The 27,848-nt window shown below is 37.0% G+C and overlaps 2 protein-coding genes across 2 annotated transcripts in view; one reads left to right on the forward strand and one right to left on the reverse strand.

Moving 5' to 3' along the window:
• Positions 1-27,848, reverse strand: part of Il1rapl2 (interleukin 1 receptor accessory protein like 2) — a 1,069,701-nt gene that overhangs the window by 486,855 nt on the left and 554,998 nt on the right. The window contains exon 3 of the mRNA XM_021725228.3: positions 19,575-19,848. Coding sequence (XP_021580903.2) covers positions 19,575-19,848 — 274 coding nt within the window. The remainder of the gene's footprint in view (positions 1-19,574; positions 19,849-27,848) is intronic.
• Tex13a (testis expressed 13A) lies at positions 2,820-6,781 on the forward strand. Its single transcript, XM_005323417.3, has 2 exons — positions 2,820-3,303; positions 3,410-6,781. Exons 1-2 carry the CDS (start codon positions 2,845-2,847, stop codon positions 4,115-4,117), a joined length of 1,167 nt encoding a protein of 388 aa, XP_005323474.1. The 5' UTR covers positions 2,820-2,844; the 3' UTR covers positions 4,118-6,781.

A 27,848-nucleotide genomic window follows, 5' to 3' on the forward strand; every position in this document is an offset into this window, starting at 1 on the left:
CAGGTCACCCAACAGGTTACCTCAATATCTATCTATATATCTATCCATCCATCTATATCTATATCTATATCTATATCTATATCTATATCTATATCTATCTATCTATCTGAAGGTAAACTAACTCTAACCAACTGCTTCATTTTCCATCAAAGTCTATCTTCTTAGTCCCCTATACCAGAAACCTGGAAATTATCTTAGGCATTTCCTAACTCTCATCCCTAACATCTCTAGTGAATTCCACCTAAAGTCCATGTTTAAACTGGACAAATGACTCTCTGAATTCTTCTCTCCATCTCTACATCTAGCACCTCAATTTACCTCTTGAATTATTGTGACAGCTCCCTAATGATCCTCCCTATCACTTGTCTCTCCCACTTCTCCTCAAAAGTTCATTTTCAGAAATCACTCTAAAACCAAATTATGAACCATGACTACTGATGGCTGATAAATACAAAAGTTTAAATGTAAAGAAAATACAAGACAGTATTTTAAGAGAAGGTTAAATCAGGGAAACTCTCTACCTTTGGTATTCAATTACCCTCTTAGGTAATATTTTAATGCCTGATTGTTTTTTTTCTCTTTTACTACCATATAGGATAAATACTACCATTTTCAATGTAGTTCACAGAATAAACATAATGCTGAATAATAAAGGATGAATAACCTGATTTTTCCTGGGATAGATAATGCAAAACACAAAATAAGTGTATCTGTTCATGACTTATTCCTTTGGGATGTATTAATAATAGCAGAGAAAATAATGGAGAGTATTAAAACCAAAAGGCAAGCTGTAGAAAGATTCTAATATCAGGACAAAGAGTGTAACATAAGAAGCCATCATATATTTTTAAGCTTAGGAGTAACATGAACATAGAAAAACATCTAGAAGCAATTAGGAATTAGGAGTAAATTAAAGACAGGAACAATATTTAAAAAATAATATGGGCAATCTCTAAATGTGAACAGATATCCAAGAAGTTTCTAAGGTACTAGCAAAGGGTATGGTGACCAATTTGTTGCCTACATTTTGGGGAGTTAGTTAGGTATTGTTTTTTTTTTCCAAGACTTCTATATTGCACAACATAGGAATAAGTAGGAGGTCACTGACCAGAGACTGTTTCTATATTTTGAGTCCTTACCTAAGCTATGAACAAATTTGATATATTAAAAAACTCAAATTTTAAAGAATAACAAACAGCAGGGTTTGCACCAATTGAAATCAGCTGTATCTCAGCCAATCACATGAATGCAAGCAATCAGATCATTCCCAAATAAGGCAGATTGCCTAGCTGTAATCAGGTGGTTTCTCTATTTTCATGTTTGTCCTATAAATCTCACTGCTCAGGCTGAATCACTAATGAATCTCTCCAAAATTCAGGAGAATTTTGACTCATGAATCATTCTCTGCTCAAATAAACTTTATTGAACTTTAAACTTTTAAACAAAGAATGTTGAGTTACATTAAGAACATTCTGATTTAAGAGGTCTTTAGGACACACATGGCATGGGAATATAGAGCAGGAGTTGGCCAAATCATGCCAACTGCCTACTATAAATAAAATTTTACCAGAACACAGAACATGCTCATTCCTTCAGGTATTATTTATGGCTACTGTTTTATGGCAAGTAGTTGGGATACATATTCTTTTTCCCTAGAGTCTCAAATAATTACTCTCAGTTCCTTTACAGAAAATGTTAACTAAACTTCCTATTGGAGGGAATTCAATAGTCTGAACAAGAGCTACAGAAATTTTCTACAGGGGGTGGCGCCAGAGGCCACTGAGAGGTTGGAGATGTTCCCTGACTAGAACACTCTACATCTAGGGGTCCTAACATATTCTGGGGTTAGATAAATATATGTCGGGAAGGAGGGGTTTTGGCATTTTGTTACTTGTACAAAAGTTTCGTTTTCTTCATTCTGTGTCTTTTCTAACCACTCTCAGCAAATTAATTTGCAGGCCAAAAGGTACCTAGGATCAGGGAAATGAAAGGAATGTTTTCATCCTTTGCATTCTTAAGTTTAGCTCCTCTCCTCCACCCCTCTTCCTTCGGGGCTACTGGTAGCCACAGAGTTGTTGGAGTTACTTCCTGTTCTAGAATATTCCAAGTATTGGAGGGGCTCACTGGGCGTGGAACAAACCATCATGGTGGGGCGGGACCTTTTGGACTGACTTCTGAGAGCTTCATTTTCTTCATTCTGGGTCTTTTCTAACCAGTCCCGTTTCTTCCCGCCTTCGATGGCTTTCAGCCACGTGGTGGGTTCCCTTAGGAGCCCAGGAGGGGGCGGGACCTTCCGCTCTCCCTCCTCGGCACCCCCGCAGTCTCTGGGAGTTGGAACAGTCCTAGAGTAAAAGCCTAGAGATTTGGCCGCGTGGCTCCCTTTTCCCGGAGCCCTCGGAGCGAGAGGGACCCCTTTCTCCCTGGGAGAGGGCTGTGGTAGCCCTGTATCTACTCTGGTGAGCCCGGTGGGAAGCGTTCTATGAGGGGACCGAGGCAGAGGCGGCTCTTTATGAGTGGGTGGGACAGAGAAGCGAGGGGTGGGACAGAGAAGAGAGGGGTGGGGAGCCAAGGAAAGGGGAGGAGAGTAAAGGCGAAAGGAAGGGCTAATGGTGGGGGAGGGGAGTGAGGGGGAGGGGTAGGGGTGAGGGGAGGGGCTAAGGGCTATGGGGGTCGGGGTGGGCCCTAAAGGCAGGGGAGGGATACTAAGAGTGAAGGGGTGGGGGGCTATAGGCGACTGGGGTGGGGGTGGGGAGGCTGAGGATGAGGGGCTCTTAAAGGAGAAGGACAGGACAACTGGTTGATCCATCTCCCAGGGCCCACAAAGCCACAAGCCCCTTAGACATCATGGCCTTGAAACCTGAGGACCCCTGTAGTGGATTTCGGCATAGCAAGGTGGTGGCCTTCATCAATGAGAAGATGGCCAGGCACGTGAAAGGCCCTGAGTTCTACCTTGACAATCTAACCTTGTCCTGGGAGGAAGTGGAAGATAAGATCAGAACCATCCTGGAGGACAGTGAGATGTCCAGCGAGGCCCAGGAAGCCTGCGCCTGGGGCAGCCTAGCTCTGGGCTTGCGCTTTGCTTGCAGGCAGGAGCACTTACAGGGGCACAGGGTGCAGTGGCTGCAGGACTTCTCCAAATTGCACAAGTCAGCCGCCCAAGCCTTGGCCTCAGAACTGAAGCAGCTCACGGTGCAACAAGAGATGGAGCGCAAGGAGGCTGCTTTCCAACTACGGCTGACCCAGGCCAAACTGGTGGAAGTGCAGAAAGAGTGTGACCTACTAAAGTGGAAGCTGCTCCAGGTGGTAAGATTACCCTGCCATGCCAGTCCTACCTTTCACCCCTACTCTAGGCCTGTCCTCCACCCCCTTGACCATAGATCACATCTCAGCCCTGCTCACTTCTCTCTAGGAACTCAAGGCTCCCCCAGAGCAGGTTGCAGAGGGGCCAAGCCTGGCTACTGCTAGAGGGGCAGGGACCGAAGGAACAGGAGAGATGGAAGAGACAACAGCAGCTACAGATGATGCTACAGGAGGAGGAAGAGGAGGAAGAAGAGGAGAGGAGAGTGATGTAGTGGGAGCTGCCCCCGTGGAGGCAGAACAGGAGCTGGGTGGGAACTTCCTGCAGCTTCTTGGAACTACTGAGCCAAAAAATTACACCTCTGGTGGGCAGAGGGAGGGAGATCCTGGATCCATGGAAAATTCCATGTTTTCTGTCTCTGGGACCCTGAATCCCCTGTTCATAGCCTCACCAGAACCACTCCCTGTCCAGCTCCCTGCCTCATTCTCTTACTCATATTCATCCCCTTTGTCCCCCTTCCCAGCCTCATCCTCACTCTCACCATCTCCACCAATAGCCATGGTCATAGCGCCTGCTCCACCTCAAATGCTTCCCCATAGCTCAGCCTTTGATGTTAGCCTGTGGTCTGATATGGGAGCCCAGGGATTAGACCCTCCGGAAACCCTTAATAGGAAAGACTTTGAACTCCATCAGCCGAGAAAACCTCCGGTTTTTCGCAGGCCTGGGGATTGGGACTGCCCTTGGTGTAAAGCTGTGAATTTTTCAAGAAGGGAAAGTTGCTTCCGCTGTGGGAGGGGAATCTGGCTGCAAAGCCCTTAGTGAATTCAGAAATATGAAATAGAACCGAAACATATCCCAGTGGGAAATCAATTTTCAGAGGTGGGTGGGAGGTGGCGGGAAGGGGTGGAATGGAGGTGAGGGATGAGAGGTGGGGAGGGTGTAGATGGTGGAAGGAAAGACATGGTTTGATTACCCTTGTTTTTGTTTTTTGTTTAGTTTTGTTGTTGCAGTATTGGAGCTTAAACTCAAGAGTGCTCTACCCCTGAGCTCTATTCTGAGCCCTTTCAATTTTTATTTTTTAATTTTGAGACAGAGTCTTGCTAAATGGTCCAGGTTGACCTCAAACTGGTGATCTTCCTGCCTTAGCCTCCTGAGTAGTTGGTATTATAGGTGTGTACCACCATACCCAAATTGATTACCCCTTTTTATCCCAGAGGGTCATTCAGTACCCTGGATCTACTGCAGCTTTTGGGTGTGTGTGTATGTGTGTGTGTGTGTGTGTGTGTGTGTGTGTGTGTGTGTGTGCATGCACACATGAACACCTGTCTGTCTCCCCACTCTAGTGTCTAGTGGATGTACACAGTCATGTATATAAAAGTCCACCCTCTTTCCCCGCCTAGTCCTTATATAGTTAAGTGTGGTCATTTGACACATCCTGAGCCACACAGATTCCCAGGCTAGATCATGTACACTGAGAGGTAGATGCCATAGTAACGATGGAGTTGGTCAGTGAAGCAGTGGGTTATTTTGTTGAGGCCTGGGTCATAGCCACAAACACTGAGGCCACAGCTGAGGCCTGGCCCTGACTATGGGGGAGAAAAACTGGGTGCTTTACAGAGGTTATCTTTTGGAGGACACTAGTGTGAGATCCCAGGATGCAGATAGGCATAGAAGAGTTGATCCAGTGACTCCAGAGAGCTGGAGAGACGGGTTGTGGTACAACTCCTTTCACATCTTGCAATCATGCTGCATGAGGATCCACTTTACCCAGATAGTATTTTATTTTTTATAACCTTATTTTATTTACTTATTTATTTTTATGTGGTTCTGAGGATGGAACCCAGTGCCTCACACATGCCAGACGAGAGTGCTACCACTGAGCCACAACCCCAGCCCCAGATACCTTTTTCTTTAAGCTAACTTGAATAGGTTCCTATTCTTGAGAACCTGATTATTTCCTAGTTAGAAACTGGTACCAGCAGAGAAATTTCAAGCAACAGACCATTAAAGAAACTGTTGAAATTTGCTGGGGAGTTCCATCAAGGTTTGGCGAGTAGTGGGAATTCCTGCATCCCAAGAGTCCCCAAGAATGAACTGAATAGGGATGGCTCATGTTCTGGGGGAGTTAAATCACAAGAAAAATCAAAGAAAGCTTGGGGATGGGTAACCATAGATTTATACTGGGCTCAAATTAACACAGCAGAAATTCACCACCCCTAAGAGAATCCCCACAGGGTTGCATACAAAAGATGCCAGCAGCACCAGCTGCCGACAAGGACTCCTATAACTGCACAGTCTCATGACAGGAGAATCCTCCCCACTCATCAGTAGATGAAACCAGAGACAGATCTGAATTCATACCACTGCCAAGGTGAGTCAGAAACTCATAACACTCAGAGGGTATACTCATCTAGACCATTCTCTCCTCCAACCCACCACCATGAAAAATGTGGTAAGGGAATCTGGCTATAAAGCTCTCAGTGAATTCATAAATGTGAAACATAACAAAAGCATATCCAATGGGAAATCAACCTCCAGTGGAAGGGGGAGAGGTGGGAGGAAGATGAGAGTGAGTCAGGGAAGTGGGTAGGTGGAAGGTTAGTCTGCTTTTCCCCTTGGTGACCATAAGCTGTGTTGAAGGGGGCTAAAAGTGTGCTTTAACCCTCAGGTGGAAGGATGGGGAGGAGGTGTGCAACTGGAGCACAATGAGTCCTGGACATCATCTAGGGACTATGGACCTACATACCAGAAAGTTGCCATGGCTCTGGGACATCCAGCAGAGATGTGACTTTCAGCTGTCTCCTGTTGGGAAGGGTGTGGACAATCACCATCCAAATGGGGGCCAGATACTTAGCCTGTACATTTGAGAAATGCCTTCATGTTTGTTTATTTCCTTCTATGCAGATTTTCTTAACCTCAGTACTCCTGACATTTAGAATTGGATAATTCTTTGTTGTGGGGGACTGGCCATGCATTGTAGGATGTTCAGCAGACTCCCTAGCTTCTATCCACTAGATGCCAGTGGTACTCACCCCACTTATTCAGTCACGATAGACAAAATTGACTCCAGATGTTGCCAAAAAAGTTGCCACTAAAGGTTAAAATCATCCCCAGTTGGAGATTACTGGAGGCAATAAAGTAATTAGTAACAGTTTGAATAGGGGATGAATGAAAAAAAGAAGGTCATGTAGACTGAGGGGCCCTGAGAGATAAAAGCTGAAAATGTCCATTGGGCTTGCATTTACTTTGGATCTTCAGTCAAATTCAGGGGTGTGGTAGGGTAGAAGCCAAACTGCAAGGACTGAGTGAGTGGGAAGTGAAGAAGTGGAGTCAGTGAAGGGAAGCTCTTTTTAAGGACAAAGATTGATTGTGACTGGATATGTGGTTTAGAGAGAGTTCTTTTGAACATGGGAGAAACTTGAGTCATGGGGAAAGAGATCACAGAAGCATGAAATATATGACAAAATAAAATACTGCAAACTATATTAGAGTCACTTTTTATTTTTGTATACAAAATTCCTTTAAAAATCCTATTAGTGTATATACATAGTTGGTATGTATGTTTGTAGATTTATGTTTGAGTAAGTATAGAAAAGGTCTGGAAAGACATTCAGCAAATAATGCATTAACTAGGCAGAGTGCACTCATCTCTGCCAATGAGTGCTATGGGGTACAGTTGGGGCTATGAAATACAGAACTTTTTACTTTATAAACTTCCATTTTTTGAAAGTCAAATAATTAAATGTTGAAAAAAAATTAAAATGGATTGAATTTATTGACTTGGATAGATTTGGAAGTTCCAGTTCCTCTGTGATAGAAGAGAGAAGACACTGCATGGCTAGAAGATTGGAAACCAAGGGGACAAGGATAGAAGGTCAAGAGGGGTGGGTTCTGAATAATAATATAAGAATAATCATGGAAATGGAGGTGAGGAATGGGGAAGAAAGAAAGGATCATTAAATCATTAAGCTGCACAGAGAACACCATTGGTATAATACCCAAGTGGGATGGTGGTAGGATTCCAGGAGGGGGCATTGGAAAGGAAGTTGTGGCATTCTAGGAGGGCACCAGACACAAATCTCTCTGGTACTGCAACTTATTTTCATATTAAAAACATCTTTTAGTTGTAGATGGACACAGTATCTTTATTTTTATGTGGTGTTGATGATCAAACCCAGTGCCTCACATGTGTGAGGCAAGCACTCTACCAGTGAGCTATAACCCCAGCCTTCATATTTTTTTCAGTAATGGATTCAGTATGTTTGAATTTGGATTTTATATTTGGTAGGACCATGGATAGACAAAAAATTTTACATAACTTCATGTATTTGCCCATTTAATTTTTTCTGTGAGTCTGAAGGAAAGATGTCAACAAAGTATAATTATTTCTACTTCCATCACTTATTACCCTCTAAAAATTCAGCAGAGGGGATCTGACGTGGTCTTTGAGACCTTGGGCAAGGATGCTTAGGGATAGAGATAGCTAAAAAGGAAGATATCTTTAAAAACAATATAGTTCTAGTGGGCAAGAAAATTGGATAAAAATTTCATGGGGACAAAGCCATGTTCCAAAACCATGAACTCTACCTCTAGAAAAGCTGTGATGCTCCTGATGCTTCCCTTTTGAGATAACAACAAAGTGTAAAAGGGAATATTGAAGGATTCTCTGTTGACCTTTCTCTTTCTGGTGACACATACACACTGGAAAGTCAAACTTTACTTTCCCTGTTTCTAAGAAGTAAAAATAACTCAAACCATATTTTATTTAGAAAAAAATGATTTTTGGACTTTGTTTCATATCATATGGGATCAAAGTCAAGAGTTGGCCAGGGTATTTGTACAGAAATATTACCTAGTATAGTAAGATTCCCTGAATACCTTAAAATTCAGGATTTTTTAAATGACCTAATGATGCATCTCAAGGTCTTCAAAAAAATAACAAACTGAACCTAATATCAGTAGAAGGAAAAAAATCACAAAGACCAGGATAGAAATAAATGAAATTGAGACAAAAAGAATACAAAGGTTCAATGAAACAGAGTTGTTTCTTTGAAAAGAAAACAAAATTGACAAATTGTTAGTTAAACTAAGAGAAAAGAAACAAAGTAAAATTAGAGGTGAAGAAGGGTATATTACAATAGATAACCTCTGAAATCCATAGGATCATTAAGGGAAATTTTGAAAAACTATGTCAATAAGTGGGAAAATCTAGAATAAATTTCTGGGCACAAAAGACTTGCCCAAACTGAACCAAGATGATCTATAAGTAGATCAGTAACAATGAGATTGGAATAATAATAAAAGTCTCCCAAAGAATCCAAGGACTGTATGGATTCACTGCTGAATTTTACTAGACTTTGAAAAGAAGAGTTAAAACTAATGCTCCCCTAACTGTTACATAAAATAGAAAGGAAAGGGACCTTTTCAAACTCAATTTTATGAAGGCAGTATCACCCTGATAACAAATCTGGATAAGGAGACAAGAACAAAAGCAAAAAGAGAACAAGACCAATAGTCTTGATGAACATTGATGCAAAAATCCTTATTAAAATTCTGAGAAATAGGGGCTGCGATTGTGGCTCAGCGGTAGAGCACTCGCCTACCATGGGCAGGACCTGGGTTCAATCCTCAGTACCACATAAACAAATAAAGGCATTGTGTTGTGTCCATCTACACCTAAAAAATGAAATAAAAAATACTGAGAAATAACACATTAAAAGACCATTCACTACCAAAAGATAAATGGATTAAGAGCACATATTTAATACAGTATTATTTGGCCAGAAAGAATGAAATTATGTCATATGCAGCAAAATGTATAAAACTGGAGGACATGATGTTAAGCAAAATAATCCAGACACAGAAAGATAAGTATTTCATGTTTTCTCCCATATGTGGAAATTAAGGGGGGTAAATAGACCTGAAAGCATAAGACAAGCTATTAGATAATTGGGTGGAGAAGGGAAAAAAGGGTAGAATGAATAAAGCACAATATGTGTGGCAATGTCACAGTGAAATGCACTAATATCTAAAATTAATATGTGCTATTAATTGTAATTAAAAAGTGCTTAAAGGAATAGTGTTAAAAATTAAAATAATCAGAATTTTCTGTGACTTTTTGTCCTGCTACAAAATACTAGGGTTCCCAGCATCATTCTTTGCATGCCAACTCACAAAATCACCTTTCTGCTATTTCTTTTTGTAAAACTTAACATATTAAAAAAGAAAGATGCATGCAAGCAAATTAAAAACCTGTACTGTAGTGATCTACAGGTTTTGACCAGTAAGTCAACATGGAACATATTTGAAAAGCTGTTCTGTGATATGTATATTCACTGTGTGAGGAGGAAGCTTGGGTAGGCTTTGAAATCAGTTAAGGAGGAGGAGAGAGAAATCTCTTCCTTGAGAGTAAGGGAAAGAAATGGAAATAGAAAAGGTGGCCAAAACCCTTTCCTTTGGGGAATTAAGGGAAAGGTAGTAAGCAGGGATATGGGTAACAAGGTTAAAAACAAAAAAATGTATATAATATTTCTATACCCAAATATGTACATATTGCCTTACTTCTGAAGAATATGATCTTGTCTGGAAATGATTGTGTGTTGGTCAGTGCTACTCTATGTTTATTTTAATTAGATCAAGGTTTCAGGGTAGAAATTCATATCACATCCTACTTCGCTTTTCTCTGTTTCATACCTTAGATCCAGACTATACCCATAGAATACCAACCAACTATCTTGTCAAAGTGGATTATTCTTCAGTGTGGTAAGAGTGTGATCATGGCTCCATGTGAATTAATCCCTATCCTTGAGAAAACTAGTTGCATTGCATGCTCTGATTAACACTTATATGGTCAGCAGCATTGCTCTTCTTCAATCAGGGTGAAGTCTTAGAATGGAGTTTTCCCACTTTATACATACATTGTCTCCAAGGAAAGAACTGCTATAAAAGTGCCTTAATACCTGACGCAACTTAAAGTGTACATTAGTTGTATCTTTTAGCTCTTCTCAGAATTGGTCAATGTCTTAAAATATTATGCTCCAAAATATATGCAAGACCTCCATAAAGTAAGAGTTAGTTATTGTTAGGTTAGGTTCACATTTAGAAAAAGGGCCTTGATAAACAGTTTCCAGCCAAACTTAACTGCCTTTTTTCCCTGTTCACAATCATATAGCCTTGCCTGTGAATATGTCTACTATCACTTCTGTTTAGATCCTCAATAACAACATCAAATACCTCTGATTCTGTAAGTCAAAAGCTGTATTTACATACTCTCTACTACTACTTTATCTTTCTTATAGCATTCATTACCTTCTCTCATGTGTGAAGGGATAAAATATATTAAGTTTAATGTTTGCAGCTCCCACCCCCAGCCTCCTTGCCTTCTATACATAATCCTCTTTTTGGCTACATGGTTCCCTCCAAAACATGGTTCTTGGTATAACAGAACAGTTATGGGCACTTAGTGTGCAGAATAGGAGTAATGGCCAGAAAGAGCTGACAATTGCAATGCCAGTTTAACTAAATTATTCTCGAAAGTAGAACAAGAGCTCACAAGTAAAAACAAGTGATAGAAGATGAGAAAGGGCAAAAATAGGAGAAACTTGCAGGAGATTCATTTCAAGAAGCGATTTTAGTTGGGAGTGAGAGTGAAGAGTGATAGGAGAAGTTTCTGGGCAGCTATAGGAATGTAAGAGCTATATGGAGTGAAAATATCATGAGTAGATCATTTGAAGTTTTTCTGAGGGTTCCAAATTGGCTCTTTGTCATTTTTAAAGGGAATACAATAATTACTTAAATATTCAAACATTGAAAAGTATGTTTAGTTGCAGGATGATATTTCCTAGGGTACAATTCTATGCTGAATCCCTTGATATCCTATCTTTTGAGTTATGCTTGTTTGGTTATGATTTATAGAAACATCCTAATTCTCCTTTTAATCTATCAGAAATTAGGAGCCCTGACATTCATTTTTGGTTTTTTAGTACTGTTTACAAGAATGTATTCAATAAATATTTGTTTAGTATATAATGGATATCTGACAGCTGAAATGATATGGGCTAAAAAATATCCCTTTAATTTAAAAACAAATAAATAAATAACTGCAGTTATTAATGAATAAGTTCTCATTTCTTTTCCATTATGAAACATTTCAACTTTAATATGAATGGGAAGAACAAGGTTTCATTTAATGTGTTCTTGAAAAACATGACAATACATTTAAGACTTCTGATTCATATTCATTTTAGCACTCTGTCATGTGCTAATTATGCTTCTTTAATTGATGTGGGTCTTATATGTTGAATATTTGGGAGTTAAAAGACCAAAACTAAGAGACATATAAGTATATACTCCCACAGAGTTCCTCCATCTCTCTTCTTTGGTAGAAAACAATTTTTAGGCCCTTCTGTATAATGTTCAGAAACTGAAAAATAATCACATGGGGCTTCTAACTTTGTAACATAAATAGTTTGGTTCTATCTCTAAAAACATCTGTTTTAACTTTATCCTCACTTTTCATGAGCTTAGGACCTCTATTTTACTGCCCTCTATTGTCCATCTTTAATCAGTAGAATTCTGTCATTGTTTTTTTTTTAAGCCAGGGATTGAATTTATGGACACTTAACCACTGAACAACATCCCCAGACCTTTTTTTTTCATTTTTTAAAATTTTGTTGCTGAGAGTGGCTTTGAATTTTCCATCATCTTGCCTCAGCCTCCTGAGCTGCTAGAATTACAGGCATGTGTCACTGTGCCCTGCTAGAATTCTGTCTTTATCACAAGATGATACCATACCCTAAGGAAACTGGAGATAGAACCACAGAACTTTATACAGGCAGGAATTAACATATGTAATAATACCTTATTTGTTGTGATACACAAATATAGAGAGGGAAAAATGGCTCAGGTGTTTTCCTCATATAGCCTAATAGGGAGAAGATCTAGAGCACACATGAAATGATTGGCCTATCTGTGTAGTGCCTGGAATCTATCCATACTAAGGGCTGTAAGGCAGATTATATAGATGCAGATGCCAGTAGGTGGGTGTATATAGTGGAAGTTCTCTCCTGGTTGCTTCATTTTTTCAGTGAAATGGGAAGCAATGGGTTGGAGATGATGAAGATTTGAAGAGAGAAGGCAATGTAAACTACTTATCTGGGCAGATGGGAGACTGAATGGACTAAGAATATACAATAAGGCTGCCTGGTAGCATTAAGGATTCATTTGAAATTCATGTATTTAAAGTGAAATCAGTCATTGTTATTACATATTTCAGTAAGGTTCAGCTGCAAGAATGAAGGCACAGCATAGAGGGAAAGTGGGTTTAACAATGTTATGATTTTCACAAGCAAGTAAGATGAAGGGAGAATGGTTCAAGAGCACCAAAAGTGTGTGTATGTATATGTGTGTGTGTATGTGTGTGTGTGTGTGTGTGTATATATATATATATATATATATATATATGAGTGATTATAATGGTGGATCACTATATAATAGGTGGACCTCTTAATTTTAAGCCCTATAGATATAGGCTCGATAATTAGCTGGGATAAATAGATGATCAGAGATGGAATCTAGAAAGAATGGGTTAGAAAAAGTAGACAGTGGTGGCAAGGGAATAAAAGGTGTGAAATGAGATTGTGAATGGGACAGCTATAACCTCCAACACTGCAAACTGTTTCAAGTGGTCTGCTATATTCATTGCACTACCTTCTTGGCCCTTAAAAAGATTTTGGCTTTGCAACACATATAGGTTGCAACCTTAATTCTATTAAAAATAACTATAACTCTGAAATTCACTACATTTTGTATAATGATCAAGGAATAAAAAGTGTATAGAATACCTGTGTTAGCCAGTTCATCAATAACTATTTGAAATCAATTTTTATTTTGTGGTCATAAAATATAATCCATTAATTCTTTAATCCTGCTAATTGATTAAACCATAAACATCTACTTCTTTCCAATAAACAAATTGAAAAGAGTTGAAATTATATTAGTAATATATAACAGAATAGTTATATCCCCCCTCTACATATGCACACAAACGCATACACATATATATACAAAAATATATATAAAATTCACTGTTAATGAAATGAAAGCAAAATCACAACTTCTTTGATATGTTGTTACATATAATTTTATAAACATATTTTATAAATAAATTTTATCAAAATTTGGAGATTGAAAAACAATTTTGTCAATTTAGATCTGTGCTCTTTTATGCATAATTGCTACCAAAAATAATGAAATCAGGGACTTCTGCTTATAACAGAAAATAGAGAGAAAAACAATGAATTGCATTTCATTTTAGCCTATAAATAGACCAAACAAGGCATTCGTTACTATCTTAAGACCCTGCTATACAATGTTGATCTTTTCTGGGGTCAATTAATTCTATAAGATCCAGGCTTTCATTTTTTCCAAGAGACTATCGGCTTTCCTGGAAAGTGCTACCCAGGCAACTGACTTGTTGACAGTTAACTTTTCAAGGATCGATAGTTAAGATGGATTTGAATTATAAGAAATGTTTAATGTCCTTTGAAATCTCTTGGTATCCATTGTGGAGAGTAAGATCAGGAGGGTAGAAAGTGATAAGAACTATTTCCTAGTGTTTGGGGTAGATTTGGATAATGGCTTTTCTTTTTAAAAGATATCAGTTTCCCTACAATACGGCATAAAGGGAATCCTGCAGTATAAATTCAATAGAATCTTTTTTGACTGAAATATAAAAATTGCTGATATATGTTACATAGGCATTTATAGATCAGGATGATTTAAGAGCAAAAATCAGGGAAAATAACACTTTTAATTTATTTCTTCTCTTTTATTATGAGATATTTCAAAAATATACCAAATTAAAAGGACAATATAGGGGCTGGAGTTGTGCTCAGTGGTAGAGCACTTGCCTAGCATGTGTGAGGCACTGGGTTCGATTCTCAGCACTACATATAAATTAATAAAATAAAGGCCCATTGACAACTAGAAAATATTTAACAAAAAAGAAAAAAAATATAATGAACCCTCGGTTGCCCATTATACAGATTCAAAACTTAGCACTACACTATATTTCTTGTTTAAAATATTCCTATCCCTTCAACTTTCTTGGTGATGGTTTCCTGGAGTAATAATCATTTAAGAATGACATGATAATTCATATTTGAATAATCAAAGCAAATGTCATGACTCTGGGCAGGATAAATATGGTAAGGAACTCTTTGGAAAAAGTTTGTGAAGCTTTCAGATTTGGGGAAACTAGCTTATTTCAATGATTATTAAAGAACAAAAACAATTGAATTATGTTCTCATTTAATAAAGAGATTCCTTGTTTTGTTTACATCCTTGTAGAAATAAATGCTCAAAATAATTTGAACCTCTAACTAGTTCTCTGTACTTGGTCATGTTTATCCTCAAATATGTAGGTTTCTCTATTATTTTTTCAATATCCATGAATTTAACTCAGGATTATAATATTACTATATTTGTCTTCATCCACAGTTTATGTCACCCTTATTGAGAAAGTGATGTGTGGGTTTTGTCAGAAAAGATTAGTATATCATTATTCTATTATATGCCTTCATTGAAAAGATTCGGGTATGGAGGTAGGAAAATAGGAACTCTTAGATTGGCACTGCATCTCAAAATATGACATTATCTTCCACTAATCATTTATTCCTAATCTATTAACATGATGATAAATTCAAATAATTTCTCTTCAGACAGGTTAAATAAAAATTTTAAAGTAATTAGTTACTGAACTATCACAAACAGTAACCTTACTCTGACTTAAATAGGTGAAGAGTATTAATAATATTTCATATCTGTATTTCAAACACAATGAAATAAATAGAATAACTTCTAATGAGGTTAAAAAACTCATTTGTGGTTAAATTGAAGTATCAAATTAGGAATTTTAGGTGAATATCAACACTGTCAATTTAAGAACCTTTTTCAACTATAAATGTCACTTGACAATTATATAAAATCACCTATATGGAGGGAATTTATCACTTGGCCCATATTTGAAGTCAGTGGCTACTACTAGATCAGAAATGTTTGTTATTCACAGAAAAAAAATGATAGTTACCTCATCTATGTATACTAAATTCAATTTCTATGTCTTTGAGTTGACAAGAATGGTTGCTTCCTTTATATTTTCTTTGTGTTTCATTATTATTTTATTGAACATTAGTGTTCTAGTTGTTAAAATTCTTGATTATCATTTCATGTTGGATGATTGATAGTTGGAAAACACTACTGTACTTTTGTTTTGGAAATAGAGTCTTACTATATTGCTCAGACTGGCCTCAAACTCCTGGGCTCAAGTGATCCTCCTGCCTCAGCCTCTCAAATATCTGGGACTACAGATGCATACCACTAAGCCTGACACATTGCACATTTGTGTACATTCTTTTATTGTGTTAACAGACTAGATTATTCTTATACATTCTTTGAATTAATTTTTCTATATTCACAAGCTTATCTTTCTGCATGATATTTAAATCATTTATCCAAATTCCAAGTTCTTTAAGTATAATTAACTGACTACAATTAATTTAAGACTTTAATCTGTCAAATGTGTAAGATTCTTTTTAATTATAATTATTAAGTTGTATTAATTGTACAAATTAATAGTGGTTTTCAAATTTTGCTTCTCTTTAACAAAAATACATATGATAGATAATATTCAAAAGTTCCACCCAACACAATAAGTTCCAATTGTTCCCTAAGGCCTTCTGTATAAACAAAAGAAGGTACCAGTTATACTTGAATCAAAGCCTGTGCTCAATAGAATGACATCCCTTTCTCTTTTACTGACTTATATGTGAATTGAGAACCACTAACTCAGATTTTATCTACAATAGATATAAACAAGTTGAATCTGATGAGTACTTGAAAGAGGGCCATGTATAGGAAAGCACTTCCAGGATATTGGGAAGTTTCATTACTCTCAGAGTATTCCATCACCATCTGTGAACTTGTGCATAAAATCATGCAATATTTCATTTAAAAGCAAATAAATTTTCAGCTGATAGGACTTAGAAGCACCAAAACCGTAGAAGAAATGAGTACACCTAGCACCCGAATCTTGATTTCTAGTGCTATTCTCTATTAAAGTGAATCAGGCAGGGCTCTTGGGAAAATGGATAATTCTCTAATTCTCAGCCTGAGGCAGGAAATACCCAAAATAAGCTGGAAACACTTTTTGGTAATGTAAGAAAATGCTGGAAAAAAAAAAGTAAGATATCTGGTTGCAGTGGCACACGCCTGTTATTCCCTGCTACTTGAGAGGCTAAAGCAGGAGGATCACAAGTTTGAGACAAGCCTGGGAAACATAGTGAGACCCTCTCTCAAAATTTTTAAAACTAATAAAAATTAAAAGGGCTGGGAATATAGGTCAGGAATTCAGCACCCCTGGGTTCATTCACAAGTACTACAAGAAATAAAAGTAAGCAAAACAATCCCAAATTGATGGGGTTATAACAAAGGAACAAAAAAGCCAATGAAAGAATTCCCAATGGGCAAATTTGAGAGATTTGGAGCAAGAAAATAAAATAGAATTGCATTACAATCCAATACATTATATAAATATCCATGAGTCCATACTAATAAAACTAAATGTTTGAATAAATAAATAAATACAGAAGAAAAGACAAATCTCTCCATGCAAAAGAGTTATAGATAATTCTTGTAGATATTCCACCCTGAAAGAGGTAGAACACAACTCCCCACCCTCAACTGTAAACTGTAAATAATGACTTTCTTCCAAAGACTATAGTATGGAAAGGAAGGCAAAATCAGCAACTTTACAGTGAAAAAAGGCAAATGCTACCTCAAGCCAGGTGATCAAGGTTAACATCAACAGTAATAAGTCATATTGATCCATTCCACCCTTGATAAAATGTGTAGAGAATGGTATTTTACATTTACAGACTTCCTCTGCAAAACACATTATCCCAGTCTAACCATGAGGAAAACACCAGATATATTTCAACTAAGACACATCTGACTGATACATCTCAAACATTCAAGGTTATCAAAAACAAGGGAAGTCTGATGAATTGCCACAGACAAAAAGAGCTTAAAGGAGACATGACAACTACATGTAATGAGGTATTACAGATGGGATCCTGAAACAGAAAGGGATATTAAGGAAAGACTCAAGAAATACAAAGAAAGTATTTACTGTACAGTATACCACTATTACATTTGTTCATTTGTTCATTAGTTGTAATAAATATATCATAGGCAATGTGAGATATTAATAAGAGTGAAAAATATACAGAAACTGTACTTTCATTGAAATAGTTCTGTAAATCAAATTATTCTAAAGCTTAAAAGTATATTTAAAAATAAATAGGGAATTTTTGTTACAGCACTTTTATACACATAAAAATCTGTAAACAAAGTGTACATTCTTCAATAGGAAAATTAATATTTCAACTGTGGTATTATAAAATATTAAGCAACACAGAATATTATACACTAAAAAAAGAGTGAGTAAGCTCTCAAATGACTTGGAGAGATTACTACTAAGTTTATTTTACTAAGAAAATAAAATGCAGAGAAATATATAATCCTGCTTTTATTTTGTAAAACAATGAGGAGAATCTCCATGTAAAATGTTTGTGTAGTTTTTTAAAAAGTAAGGAAAACACATGAAATGTTCACACTAAGTTGTTATCATTGCTAGGAGTAGGAGAGTGGTTTAGAGTGGGGAGGGAAAAAGAGGAGAGGTATCTAGACTGAGGACATAAGTAGGGCAGAGGAAGTAAGCAATAATTAGTTAATTGACTCATTATAAACCTGTGCATACTGAGTTAATGCTTTGCAAATAAACATTAAATTTGTGAAAACAACAAACAAACAAAAACAATAGAGGTAGGTGGAGAGAAAGGGATCTTTCTGATCGGCAGATTGTGCAGTGAGGATGGAGGATATAGAGGGTGTGAGTGGGAAAAAGAGTAACAACACCCTAGAAAATACAGTTTCAATCACTATAGCTGAATTACACCTACTTCTCAATTTTGCCAAGAGCTGCACACTAAGGGTGTGATGAAAATAATTGATGCTTCTGCCAAAATCCTGGGGATTTTTTCTACCTCAAACAGACACTGAACTCACCATTTGTTCTTCCAACATTCCCCTCCCTACATTAAAGTGATTCTTAAGGCATCAAGAAGGTTCTCAATTTTATACACCACCTTGTTCTCCTGCCCTTTAGAACAATGAGACCTCACCAGGCAGTTCCAAGTGTTTTTGATGAAGAAATGACATAGCTTTGGCATCAAAGTCCACAGGAGACAAAAATAGAGTCTGTATTTTCAAAAGTTAAAATCAAATAGTAGAGTGCAGATCCCTGGTGAGCAAGATCAGAGACTCTCAAAATGGCAAAATTGAAAGGTGATTTAAAGGTCATCTCAGCTATCTACTTCAATACCTAATCCAGTCTCTACATGAGATGCTAGATCCTAGATTCTAGTACTGGTATAGAGAGGGGGAAGGGAAGACATATTGTACAATCCCTAAAGATAAAACAGATTGCTTTTCACTGTAAACTTCTTGCAAGCAAGAATTATGTCTGTGAAATCTTCCCAGTATAGCACCTAGAAACTCAGGATGGCTGTGTGTTTACAGAGATCTGTGCTGAATATTTAGACAGTAGAAACAAACTCACATTGAAAATTCTACAAAGGATATTAACAGTAGCTCTTTTGCTAAGAGGCCTCCTAGCAGCATTGGAGTTAATTTCCATCAACAAGGAAAGAGAGACCTTGGCCTAAACAATACTTAACGTCATTTTCATGGCCAGCTATCAAGATCATTGAGCCAATTGGCTCTATGGAAAAGTAATTACTCATATAAGACCCTGGGGCAGGGGTGGAGTTGGAAAAGAAAAGAGTCACACAATTTTCTATATTAAATAAGCACACACAGTACTTTATGATAATTTGATACAAATTTGCTGCATATTTTCAATAGGTAATTAGAATTGAATTTATTGAAGTACTCCATGTCCTGTAAGCTATTTTTTTAAAAAAAAATTTAGTTGGACACAATACCTTTATTTTATTTATTTTTATGTGGTATTGAGGATCAAACCCAGCGTCTCACACATGCTAGGCAAGCACTCTACCACTGAGCTACAACCCCAGCCCCATCCTTTAAGCTTTTAAGAACATATTCACCATATACTGTGAGGTACATCTGCGTATACTCCAGTCCCAATCAAAAGACTATAAGCCACTGATTAATATTTTCACATGATACTTACCTTAAAACACAAGTGTAAAATCCACTGTCTTGTGCCTCAGCTGAGTGAAACCATATTGAATCTTCTTCTTTGCTCATCCTGACCTCTGAAAATATGATGGGCTCTTCCAAATCACCTTTGTTTTTGTACCACATAAGCCTGAGCCCAGTGCTTTGGGCCATGCTGTAGTTGGTACGAATGTAACTGTAGAAAAGGGCACATTTCACTCGAACTGGTTCACCTGCCAAAGCCATGTATGTCTTGAGATCCACTGACCAGTCAATGCAGCCATCCACTGAAACAAAAACCAGATGAGTCATGAGATTCAGTGTGCATGTTTGGTAATAATGATAAGAGCAACCATCATTGCCATCATGTACTGAGAACTTTCTATGAGCCAGGTACTGAGTCAAGTTCTTTACATTGATTACTTTATTAAACCTTCTCAGTGACCCTATGAGATAGACCAGTATCTTTCTTAGACTATATCAAATAGGAACCTGCTCTAGCTCTGTACCTCTAGGTGGTTTTTTTTTTCCAATCAACTGTAGCAACCTTAAACTTGGTAATCAAGATCCTCCTAGGAGTTCTAGCACTCATACCAACAAGATTGTTCTGAGATCTCCCAGCCAGATCCCAATTCCAGCAGAGTGTCTGGGCAACTGAATTGCTCCTACTAGCTATTGAGTATTTCCTTTGCAGAGCCATGTGAAATTGGGCTGCTAGAATAGCAGTGATGTATTTCTCTTAGGTGACTCAAATAATTTATTATGCAAGAGTCACACAAAGCAAATATTTCCAAGAGGCCCCAGCACAGTCTAGGAACAGGACTGAGATAACAGTGGCATTCTTATTTTACTGATGAGGACACTGAGACGCAAATAAATTAAATGACCTTACCCAAGGTCACACAGCTACTAAATGGTGGAAAACCCATCTCTGATTGCAGGGACTGACTATATTCTTAACTAGTGTATACTGCCTATGCCTATAACCGTAATGAGAACCAATTTGTTATTTAGCTGACTTTGAGATAGTAATGTTGGGGTTAGAAGGAGTGGGCACCTAAAGTGATTATTTGCTATCAAATGCATGTCATTTTTCTATGGTATGAAGTGTTAATAGTAGATATTTAATCACAGGTCAATTTCTCTTTATACCCTTAGGTTTCCCTTGCTGCTTAGCTGGTATGTGCTCATGGGAATATATTAGATTAATGCCAGCTTTAATCAAATAATATTAGGTAGGTAAATCTACCTTTAAAGAAAGTCATATATAGAAAATTTGCTCTTTACCAGAAAGGCTAGAAATGAGACACTGCAGCTAATTTAATATGGTAGTCAATATAATTAGCATAGATATTCTTCCTCTGATTGCTTATTTTTGAAGAATTTCATCAAATTATGCTACATCCTTTTATGTTACTTGATTACTGTTTATAAATTAATCATTTCATAAAATGTATAAACACTGCCATTTTAAAATTACAAGTTTTGCTTATAATTTTGTGAACTGATCTGCTTCCCTTTTTAGATGTTGAGAACTTAACCCAATGTATTTAACTTTTTCACCTCATTTGACAGGAAGTTGAGAGCTAAATGTACTGCCCAAGTGTAATAACCATCATACCTCAGGATTTCACTTTCTGTATGTGAAGGGTTATTGAACCAGGGTTCAAGAACTTCCAGGAAAAAGATACATGAATAGACTTCAGGTTGTTGGCAAAATAATTGTCTATTTGCAAAGGTATACCATTTTGAGGAACTTTTCTATAGCCTAAGAATTTTTTTGAATTTCATAGTTTCTGATATTTTTTTCTGACTTGATTTTTCTCTTCGCTCCTGCAAATGTGCTTTTTATTATAAGTTGCCGGAATTGTTAATATGTGAAGTATTCACTAGAAGTAAATACTAGATTCAAAAAACTCACATTAAACTTATACTGAAGGGTATATAAAACTTCTTTGAGTATTCAGAAGTACCAAATTCATCACTATGGATTTTAATGACCACTGTTTACCGTTAAAGCCAAGAAGATATAGATTTGACTAAATATATACTGGTAACTGGCTATCTCTTGGGGTCCTTTTTATTCTCCCCTTGGTTTTGGCTTGTTTACCTATGATTTGTCAATCTTATCACTCATGAACAGAGAGGGAAATTTGAATTAATTAAACTTTGGGGGGGCTAAAGTAAATTACTGAAAACATATCTCTAGATGCAATTTTAATATTTATTTTATCATTTTGAAATGAATTTTGTCTTATTCCTTCTTATGGATTATCATGAAACTGTTCCCATGCCTTTAAATAACTCAGAGGACAATGGTAGAAATTTTTTAGGAAATTTAACTTTTTCATAGATGGATTTTAAAAGTTGATTAGTGGAAACAAAGAAAACATGGAGACAATAAAAAAGAGAACCATGTTCTATTTCTTATTCTCTATAAACCCTAAGATGCACAGTAATTGTTTTTGAATCAACAAATTAGACTTGGCAAAATAGCTTATACCTCTATAGTTATTTATTTGATAGAAAAAAATCTTCTTGATTTCTTTTTCATTTGCTCCCTAAATTCCTTTACTTCCTTCTTCTGAACTGTTACATCTGAACTATCTACACTTTTACAATGTTAACAAACCAGTTTGGCCCATAAGTAATGAGACATTATTGGTACTGAAGATAATCAAAAGGGTACTGAGTTACAACAATTATGCTAAACAAGAGTTTGAAACATTTAACTGCTCTGACAATTAGCTTTTTCACATAGACCTTGAGAGTACACTGAGAATTCATTTTCTTTTAAGTAGCATCTAAGCAACATGCATTTGATTTAATAGATTTATACCCTCTTTTTTTTCTTCTGTTACCTTGTGTTAGGTATCAGAGAGGGTGTACTTGGAGAACACAAACCAGTAATGGGGAACATGATTTCTAAATGTTATCCCCTTTATTCTTGTTTCTTTCTTAGTATTTACAGTACAAGGTTATGCCATACGTATTAAGAGAGACTGAGAGGGTTTTTTCCCATTAAATAGCCAAAGGATATGATATCAAGGTTCTATGAAGGCCCATATATAAGCAAATATTTTGCCATACTAAATTTCCACTAGTAGAATTCCATTTCTGTGAGCTAACTTTCTAGCTAAAGAATATTAGACCCCAGTAGATTCTAAAGAAGTGATATGATCTATTTATTTTGTATTGCTATTCCTAGCAATCTAACTAAGTAGCAAGAATGGATGTAATAAGATAGAGTACACTTATTTTCAGATTTGGGACTACTGAAGCAACTAAGAAATATAAACTGAGTTGAGGGGCCTAAAACGTCAGGTGAAAAGCCAGCATAAAGAGCTTGAACATTTGGGTTTAACCAGGATGATCTGAAAGAGATCAGAGGGTCTACTGATATTTCTACTATTTACTCATAGTATTTTTTAAAATTAATTTCTTATGGATGTATAAGGTCAGATCCACTGTGGTATAGTCATATATGTACATATGAAAATTTTGTCCTTCCATTGTCTTTCCTTTTCCTGTCATCCACCTTTCCCTTCATTCCCCTTTGTCTAATCTCTGAACTTCTAGTCTTCTCCCCTCACCCTTATTGTGAGTTAGCTTCCATATATCAGAGAAAACATCCAGCCTTTGGTTTTTTGGTATTGGCATATTGCATTTAGCATGATAGTTTCCAGATCCATCTGTTTATGGGAAAATGTTATAAAGTTATTCTTGTTTATGACTGAGTAATACTCTATTGTGTTATATACCACATTTTCTTTACCCATTCATGTGTTGAAGGGAACCTGTGTTGGCTCCATGGCTTAGCTATTGTGAATAATTGTGCTATAAACATTGAATAATTGTGCTATAAACATTGATGTGGCTGCGTCACTGTAGTATGCTGACTTTAAGTCATTTGGGTATAAATCAAGGAGTGGAATAAGAGAGTCAAGTGATGGTTTCATTCCTAGTTTTTTTAGGGATATCCATACTGCTTTCCAGAGTGGTTGCACCAATTTGCAGTCCCACCAGCAATGTATAGTGCATCTTTTCCCCCACGTCCTCATCAACATTTATTATTCTCGATAATGAGGAGCTTGTCACACTTTCAGAGCCTTTTGCATGTGGACTCTCCATATCTGTGTGGCAAATAGCTGAATGAAAAGATTTGTGATACTGCTGATGAAGGTGAAGGCTATGGCAAGGACGGTGACATAATGGAACTGAGCAGTGCACAGAAGAAGCTCAACGGTGAGCTTGACCTCAGCAGCACCGGCCTCCAACCAACAGAGCCATTCAACCCTATTCTGTTCACAGCTTCAGTGGCAGCTGTGGCAGCAGGCCCCCAACAGGGCTCCTGAGAAAAGTGTTTTCCAGATAGATTTGCTTCTCCCCCAGGTGATTTAATAAGTGATTCTCACTGATCGGCTACATGTGTAAACAGAACACTACAGGATACGGGAGTTTTCCACACAAAAGGTGAAAGTCTGAGGCTTTGCCCCCCCACACACACACACACAAATGGTGAAATTCTATAGAATCATCCTACAGAACAAACACATTGAAAATACAAGTGCTTGAATACTTCCCTTCTGCTTAATAATCACTCAGTATAGTTACAAATATTCCTGTTCTACCCTTAAAAAAATACCTCCAGGGCTGAGGGTATAACTCAGTGGTAGAGCACTTACTTGGCTAACATATGCAAGTTCCTGGGCTGGTGACATGCACTGCAAATAAAATTGCATACAATTTCAGTGTGGCTACTGAAGTCTAACTAACCCATATAAAAATAATATCTCCTAGATAATGCTAAGTGAAGTTAGCTAATCCCCCCAAAACAAATGCCAAATGTTATATAAGGAGGCTGATTCATAGGGAGGGGGAGCACAGGAGGAATAGACAAACTCTAGATAGGGCAGAGGGGTGGAAGGGGAAGGGAGGGGGCAGGGGGTTAGCAAGGATGGTGGAATGTGATGATTCGTTACTATCCAAAGAACATGTTTGAAGACATGAATTGATGTGAATATACTTTATATACAACCAGATAAAAAATAAAATTTAAACACACACAAACAAAAGTTACACATCTGACATTCAAGTTCACTATTCTTCCTAATTTGTAGGCTGAGCTCTTAAAACTCTAAATATTTGTCTTAGTTCTAAGACTGCTTTCTTCAAGTCTGTCAGAGATTCTGCTGTGCAACCCAGAGTCCCAGGTTCAAAATAAATTGTACTGGTGTGCTTGGAAAAAAAATCTTCTATTTCTACATTTTTTCATTATCTGTTCATTCTTTAATCTATGCATAACAATTCAAGTATTTAAAAGAAGAGTTGTGTTTCTTTTTTTTTTCTTTTTAAAAAATATTTATTTTTTTAGTTGTAGTTGGACACAACACCTTTATTTCACTTATTTATTTTTTTATGTAGTGCTGAGGATCGAACCCAGGGTCTCGCATGTGGGAGGCAAGTGCTCTACCGCTGAGCTACAACCCCCACCCCTAGTTATGTTTCTTTAGATTATCTTCTCCATTTCCTTGATTTAGATTTATATAAAACTCACAAAATTGTTACTCTTGGTTTAGTCTTGTTGGCATAAAATGCTCCAATATCTAAGTTTTCTAAAACAATTATAATGGAGGAAAGAAAGTCACTTTGTAAAAAACCCAGGTCTCTATTTTAATCATTTTCATTCCAATCTGAAAACAAGTGTGTCCTTAGGGAGCTTGACATAAAGATTCAAAAGAAGGAGTATATAAAGTATATAAAGGTATATGGTAACATCCATGAAATTTATATTGCCACAAGGAGATTTCTAGGAGTGAAAACTAGAACAGTCCCCTACAAAATACCCTCAAGCTAGCAAACCCATTTAGTCCCTTTATATCAGATAAGCATGCTGATATCTCCTTATTATAACTAGAAGAGCAAATATTGCCACACCTACCTGCTGTAAAAACAAAGCTCTGTGAAAAGTCTTTAAATTACTTTAAGAGGAGATGATGTTATTATCAACAATAATTATAATACTATTTTAGGAGAAAAAAGAATATTGAATGTGGTAAAATTAGACTCTAATGGCTATTTACATTATAATTATTTTGCTGGGGGATAGGATATATGTTGTACATAGAATTAGTAATTCTGGATTTTGGCTCCAAATTGTAAATCCTCTGTTAGGTAAAATAGCTAATTAGTTCATGAGAAAATATGCAAACTACAAACACTGTGATGATATTTGCTGCAACTTAAGTACTTTGCCTGAGATGTATCCCATCCTAGTTTCATAGGTGTTTGGGGTTGACAAACTCATTTTTAAAACAATGCGAGTTTTTTTGAACTTTATCCCATTCATTTTTACCAATAGCTCTCCTTTCTAAATCTGTAGGGCAATTGTTGGGGGCAATTCATTAAATTACCACTAGAGGGCGAGCTACCCAAGGTTTTGTGAAGCACTTAGGGTTTCCTGGCCAAATCTCTAAAAGGAAAGATTTGTTATTGACCAAGTAAGGGTTGTTGGGGAGGAATATCCATACACTTATTGGGATGCACCACTCTGCTTGATAGAAGGAGCTCAAAACTGAGAACACAGCTGAAATGTTAATCAAATCCAGGAACCTGGCTACATAGGTCAGGTGAATGACTCGGCACCTAAAACTCCCATAAGCAGCAGCAGAGGCTACCAGAATCTAGCTTCTGAAGAACAAGGCTTGTGCCAAATGTTTTGCATGCATTTTTTGCATTTCATTCTCATGTCAACTCTGAAAGACAGGGACTTTTGCCATTCCACATTACTAGTGAGAAAACAAAAGCTGGGAGAGTTCAAGTGACTTGCTCAAGATCACTCAAATTGTAGTGGCAGAATTTAGATCATAACTGAGATATGTTGGATTTCAGGATGTATACTCTTAATCACTGTGTGTTCCATATTCTGCCTCCTATGCTTTTCTTCATCTCAGCTCATGAGTCAGTGAAAGATTAAAATTTACTTGGTGCTTTCCAAATTGTCATATATTCCATGGGGATTATGCCTGCCCAGTACAGTAGACCTTTCCAGCTAAATGATATTGTATCCCTAAATAATAATCATTGTGGGAATAACAGCCATCAAATAATATATGCCAATTATTTATCCATGAATTAATAACAGCAATTGTAAAGTGACAAATTATTAATAATCCATGTATTTTATGTAACCTCTAAAGATCATACCTAACCTTGGATAAATTTTATTTGACCAATATCAATTTATTTAAAATTAAATATCTAGAGATTATCAGTTCTTGCCATTATAATCAAGGAAGTCAGTTGTGTGCTTATTTTGGTATTTCTACTAATTATGTATTATACTCATTGAATACAATATCCTGATCCCTGTTCTTAATATTTTAATGTGGAAGTTGAATGGCTTCTCTTTCTCTCAGATCATTCCCCACCTAAAGATAAGTTTCATTTTATTTGTAGCCATCACAGTGACACTGCCTACCTCAAATGCACATACTTCAGGCAAAAAAAAAAAAAAAAAAGCCAAACTCCAAGAATTCAGTGAGCTGGACCTTTATTACTAGACGTGGGCCTTCATGCTCCCAGCCCAGAATTATGGTCAGAGCTGTTCATATTTTTTTAAAAAAATAAGGATTTGACTATGGGGAAAATATTGTTTTTAAATTTTCATCTGTACACTGGTACACATCAATAGAAAGAATTGTAGAGCTCTAGCTCTATAAATATAATGAATGATTATTGCTTCAAGTTTTAAAAAGAAGTTTTACATTTTTTATGAATTGGATTATATGCTTCCCTTTCACACTTTTACCCCCTACTATTCATCAATGGGAAAGTTCTGCCTAAATGAAGTCCTTCATCTCATTTCAACCTAGTTATTAAGCTTAATAATAGGCTGGCAACCATCTTCATTTCCCTCTCATTACAGGATCTGTGCAATGCTTTGTCAAGATCATTCTTTTGATCTTTATCTGATGAATGAGCCTCAATAATGTTCTGGAGGTGAAGCATGGGGAGGCATTACAACCAACTTCTCAACTCCTGATTTCCTGAGGCCTGATGAGTTGCTTTGGGAATTGGCCACTAGCCAGAATCTCTTCTCAGATGCATTTATGTTAAGTGAAGGCAGGGGCAGCAAATGTGCCTATGGGATACAGGACATCAGCACTGCCAGCCAAATGCTCTAGCAGGCTCTCTCCTGCACCCTCAAATCCAGGATGCTTGGCAGTGAGTTTTTTTTTCCTGTGTCAAATCTGCTACACCTCCCACGTTTGTAGCCTTAGCCAAC

The sequence above is a fragment of the Ictidomys tridecemlineatus genome, chromosome X (genome assembly GCF_052094955.1).
Source record: "Ictidomys tridecemlineatus isolate mIctTri1 chromosome X, mIctTri1.hap1, whole genome shotgun sequence".
Lineage (NCBI taxonomy): Eukaryota > Metazoa > Chordata > Mammalia > Rodentia > Sciuridae > Ictidomys > Ictidomys tridecemlineatus.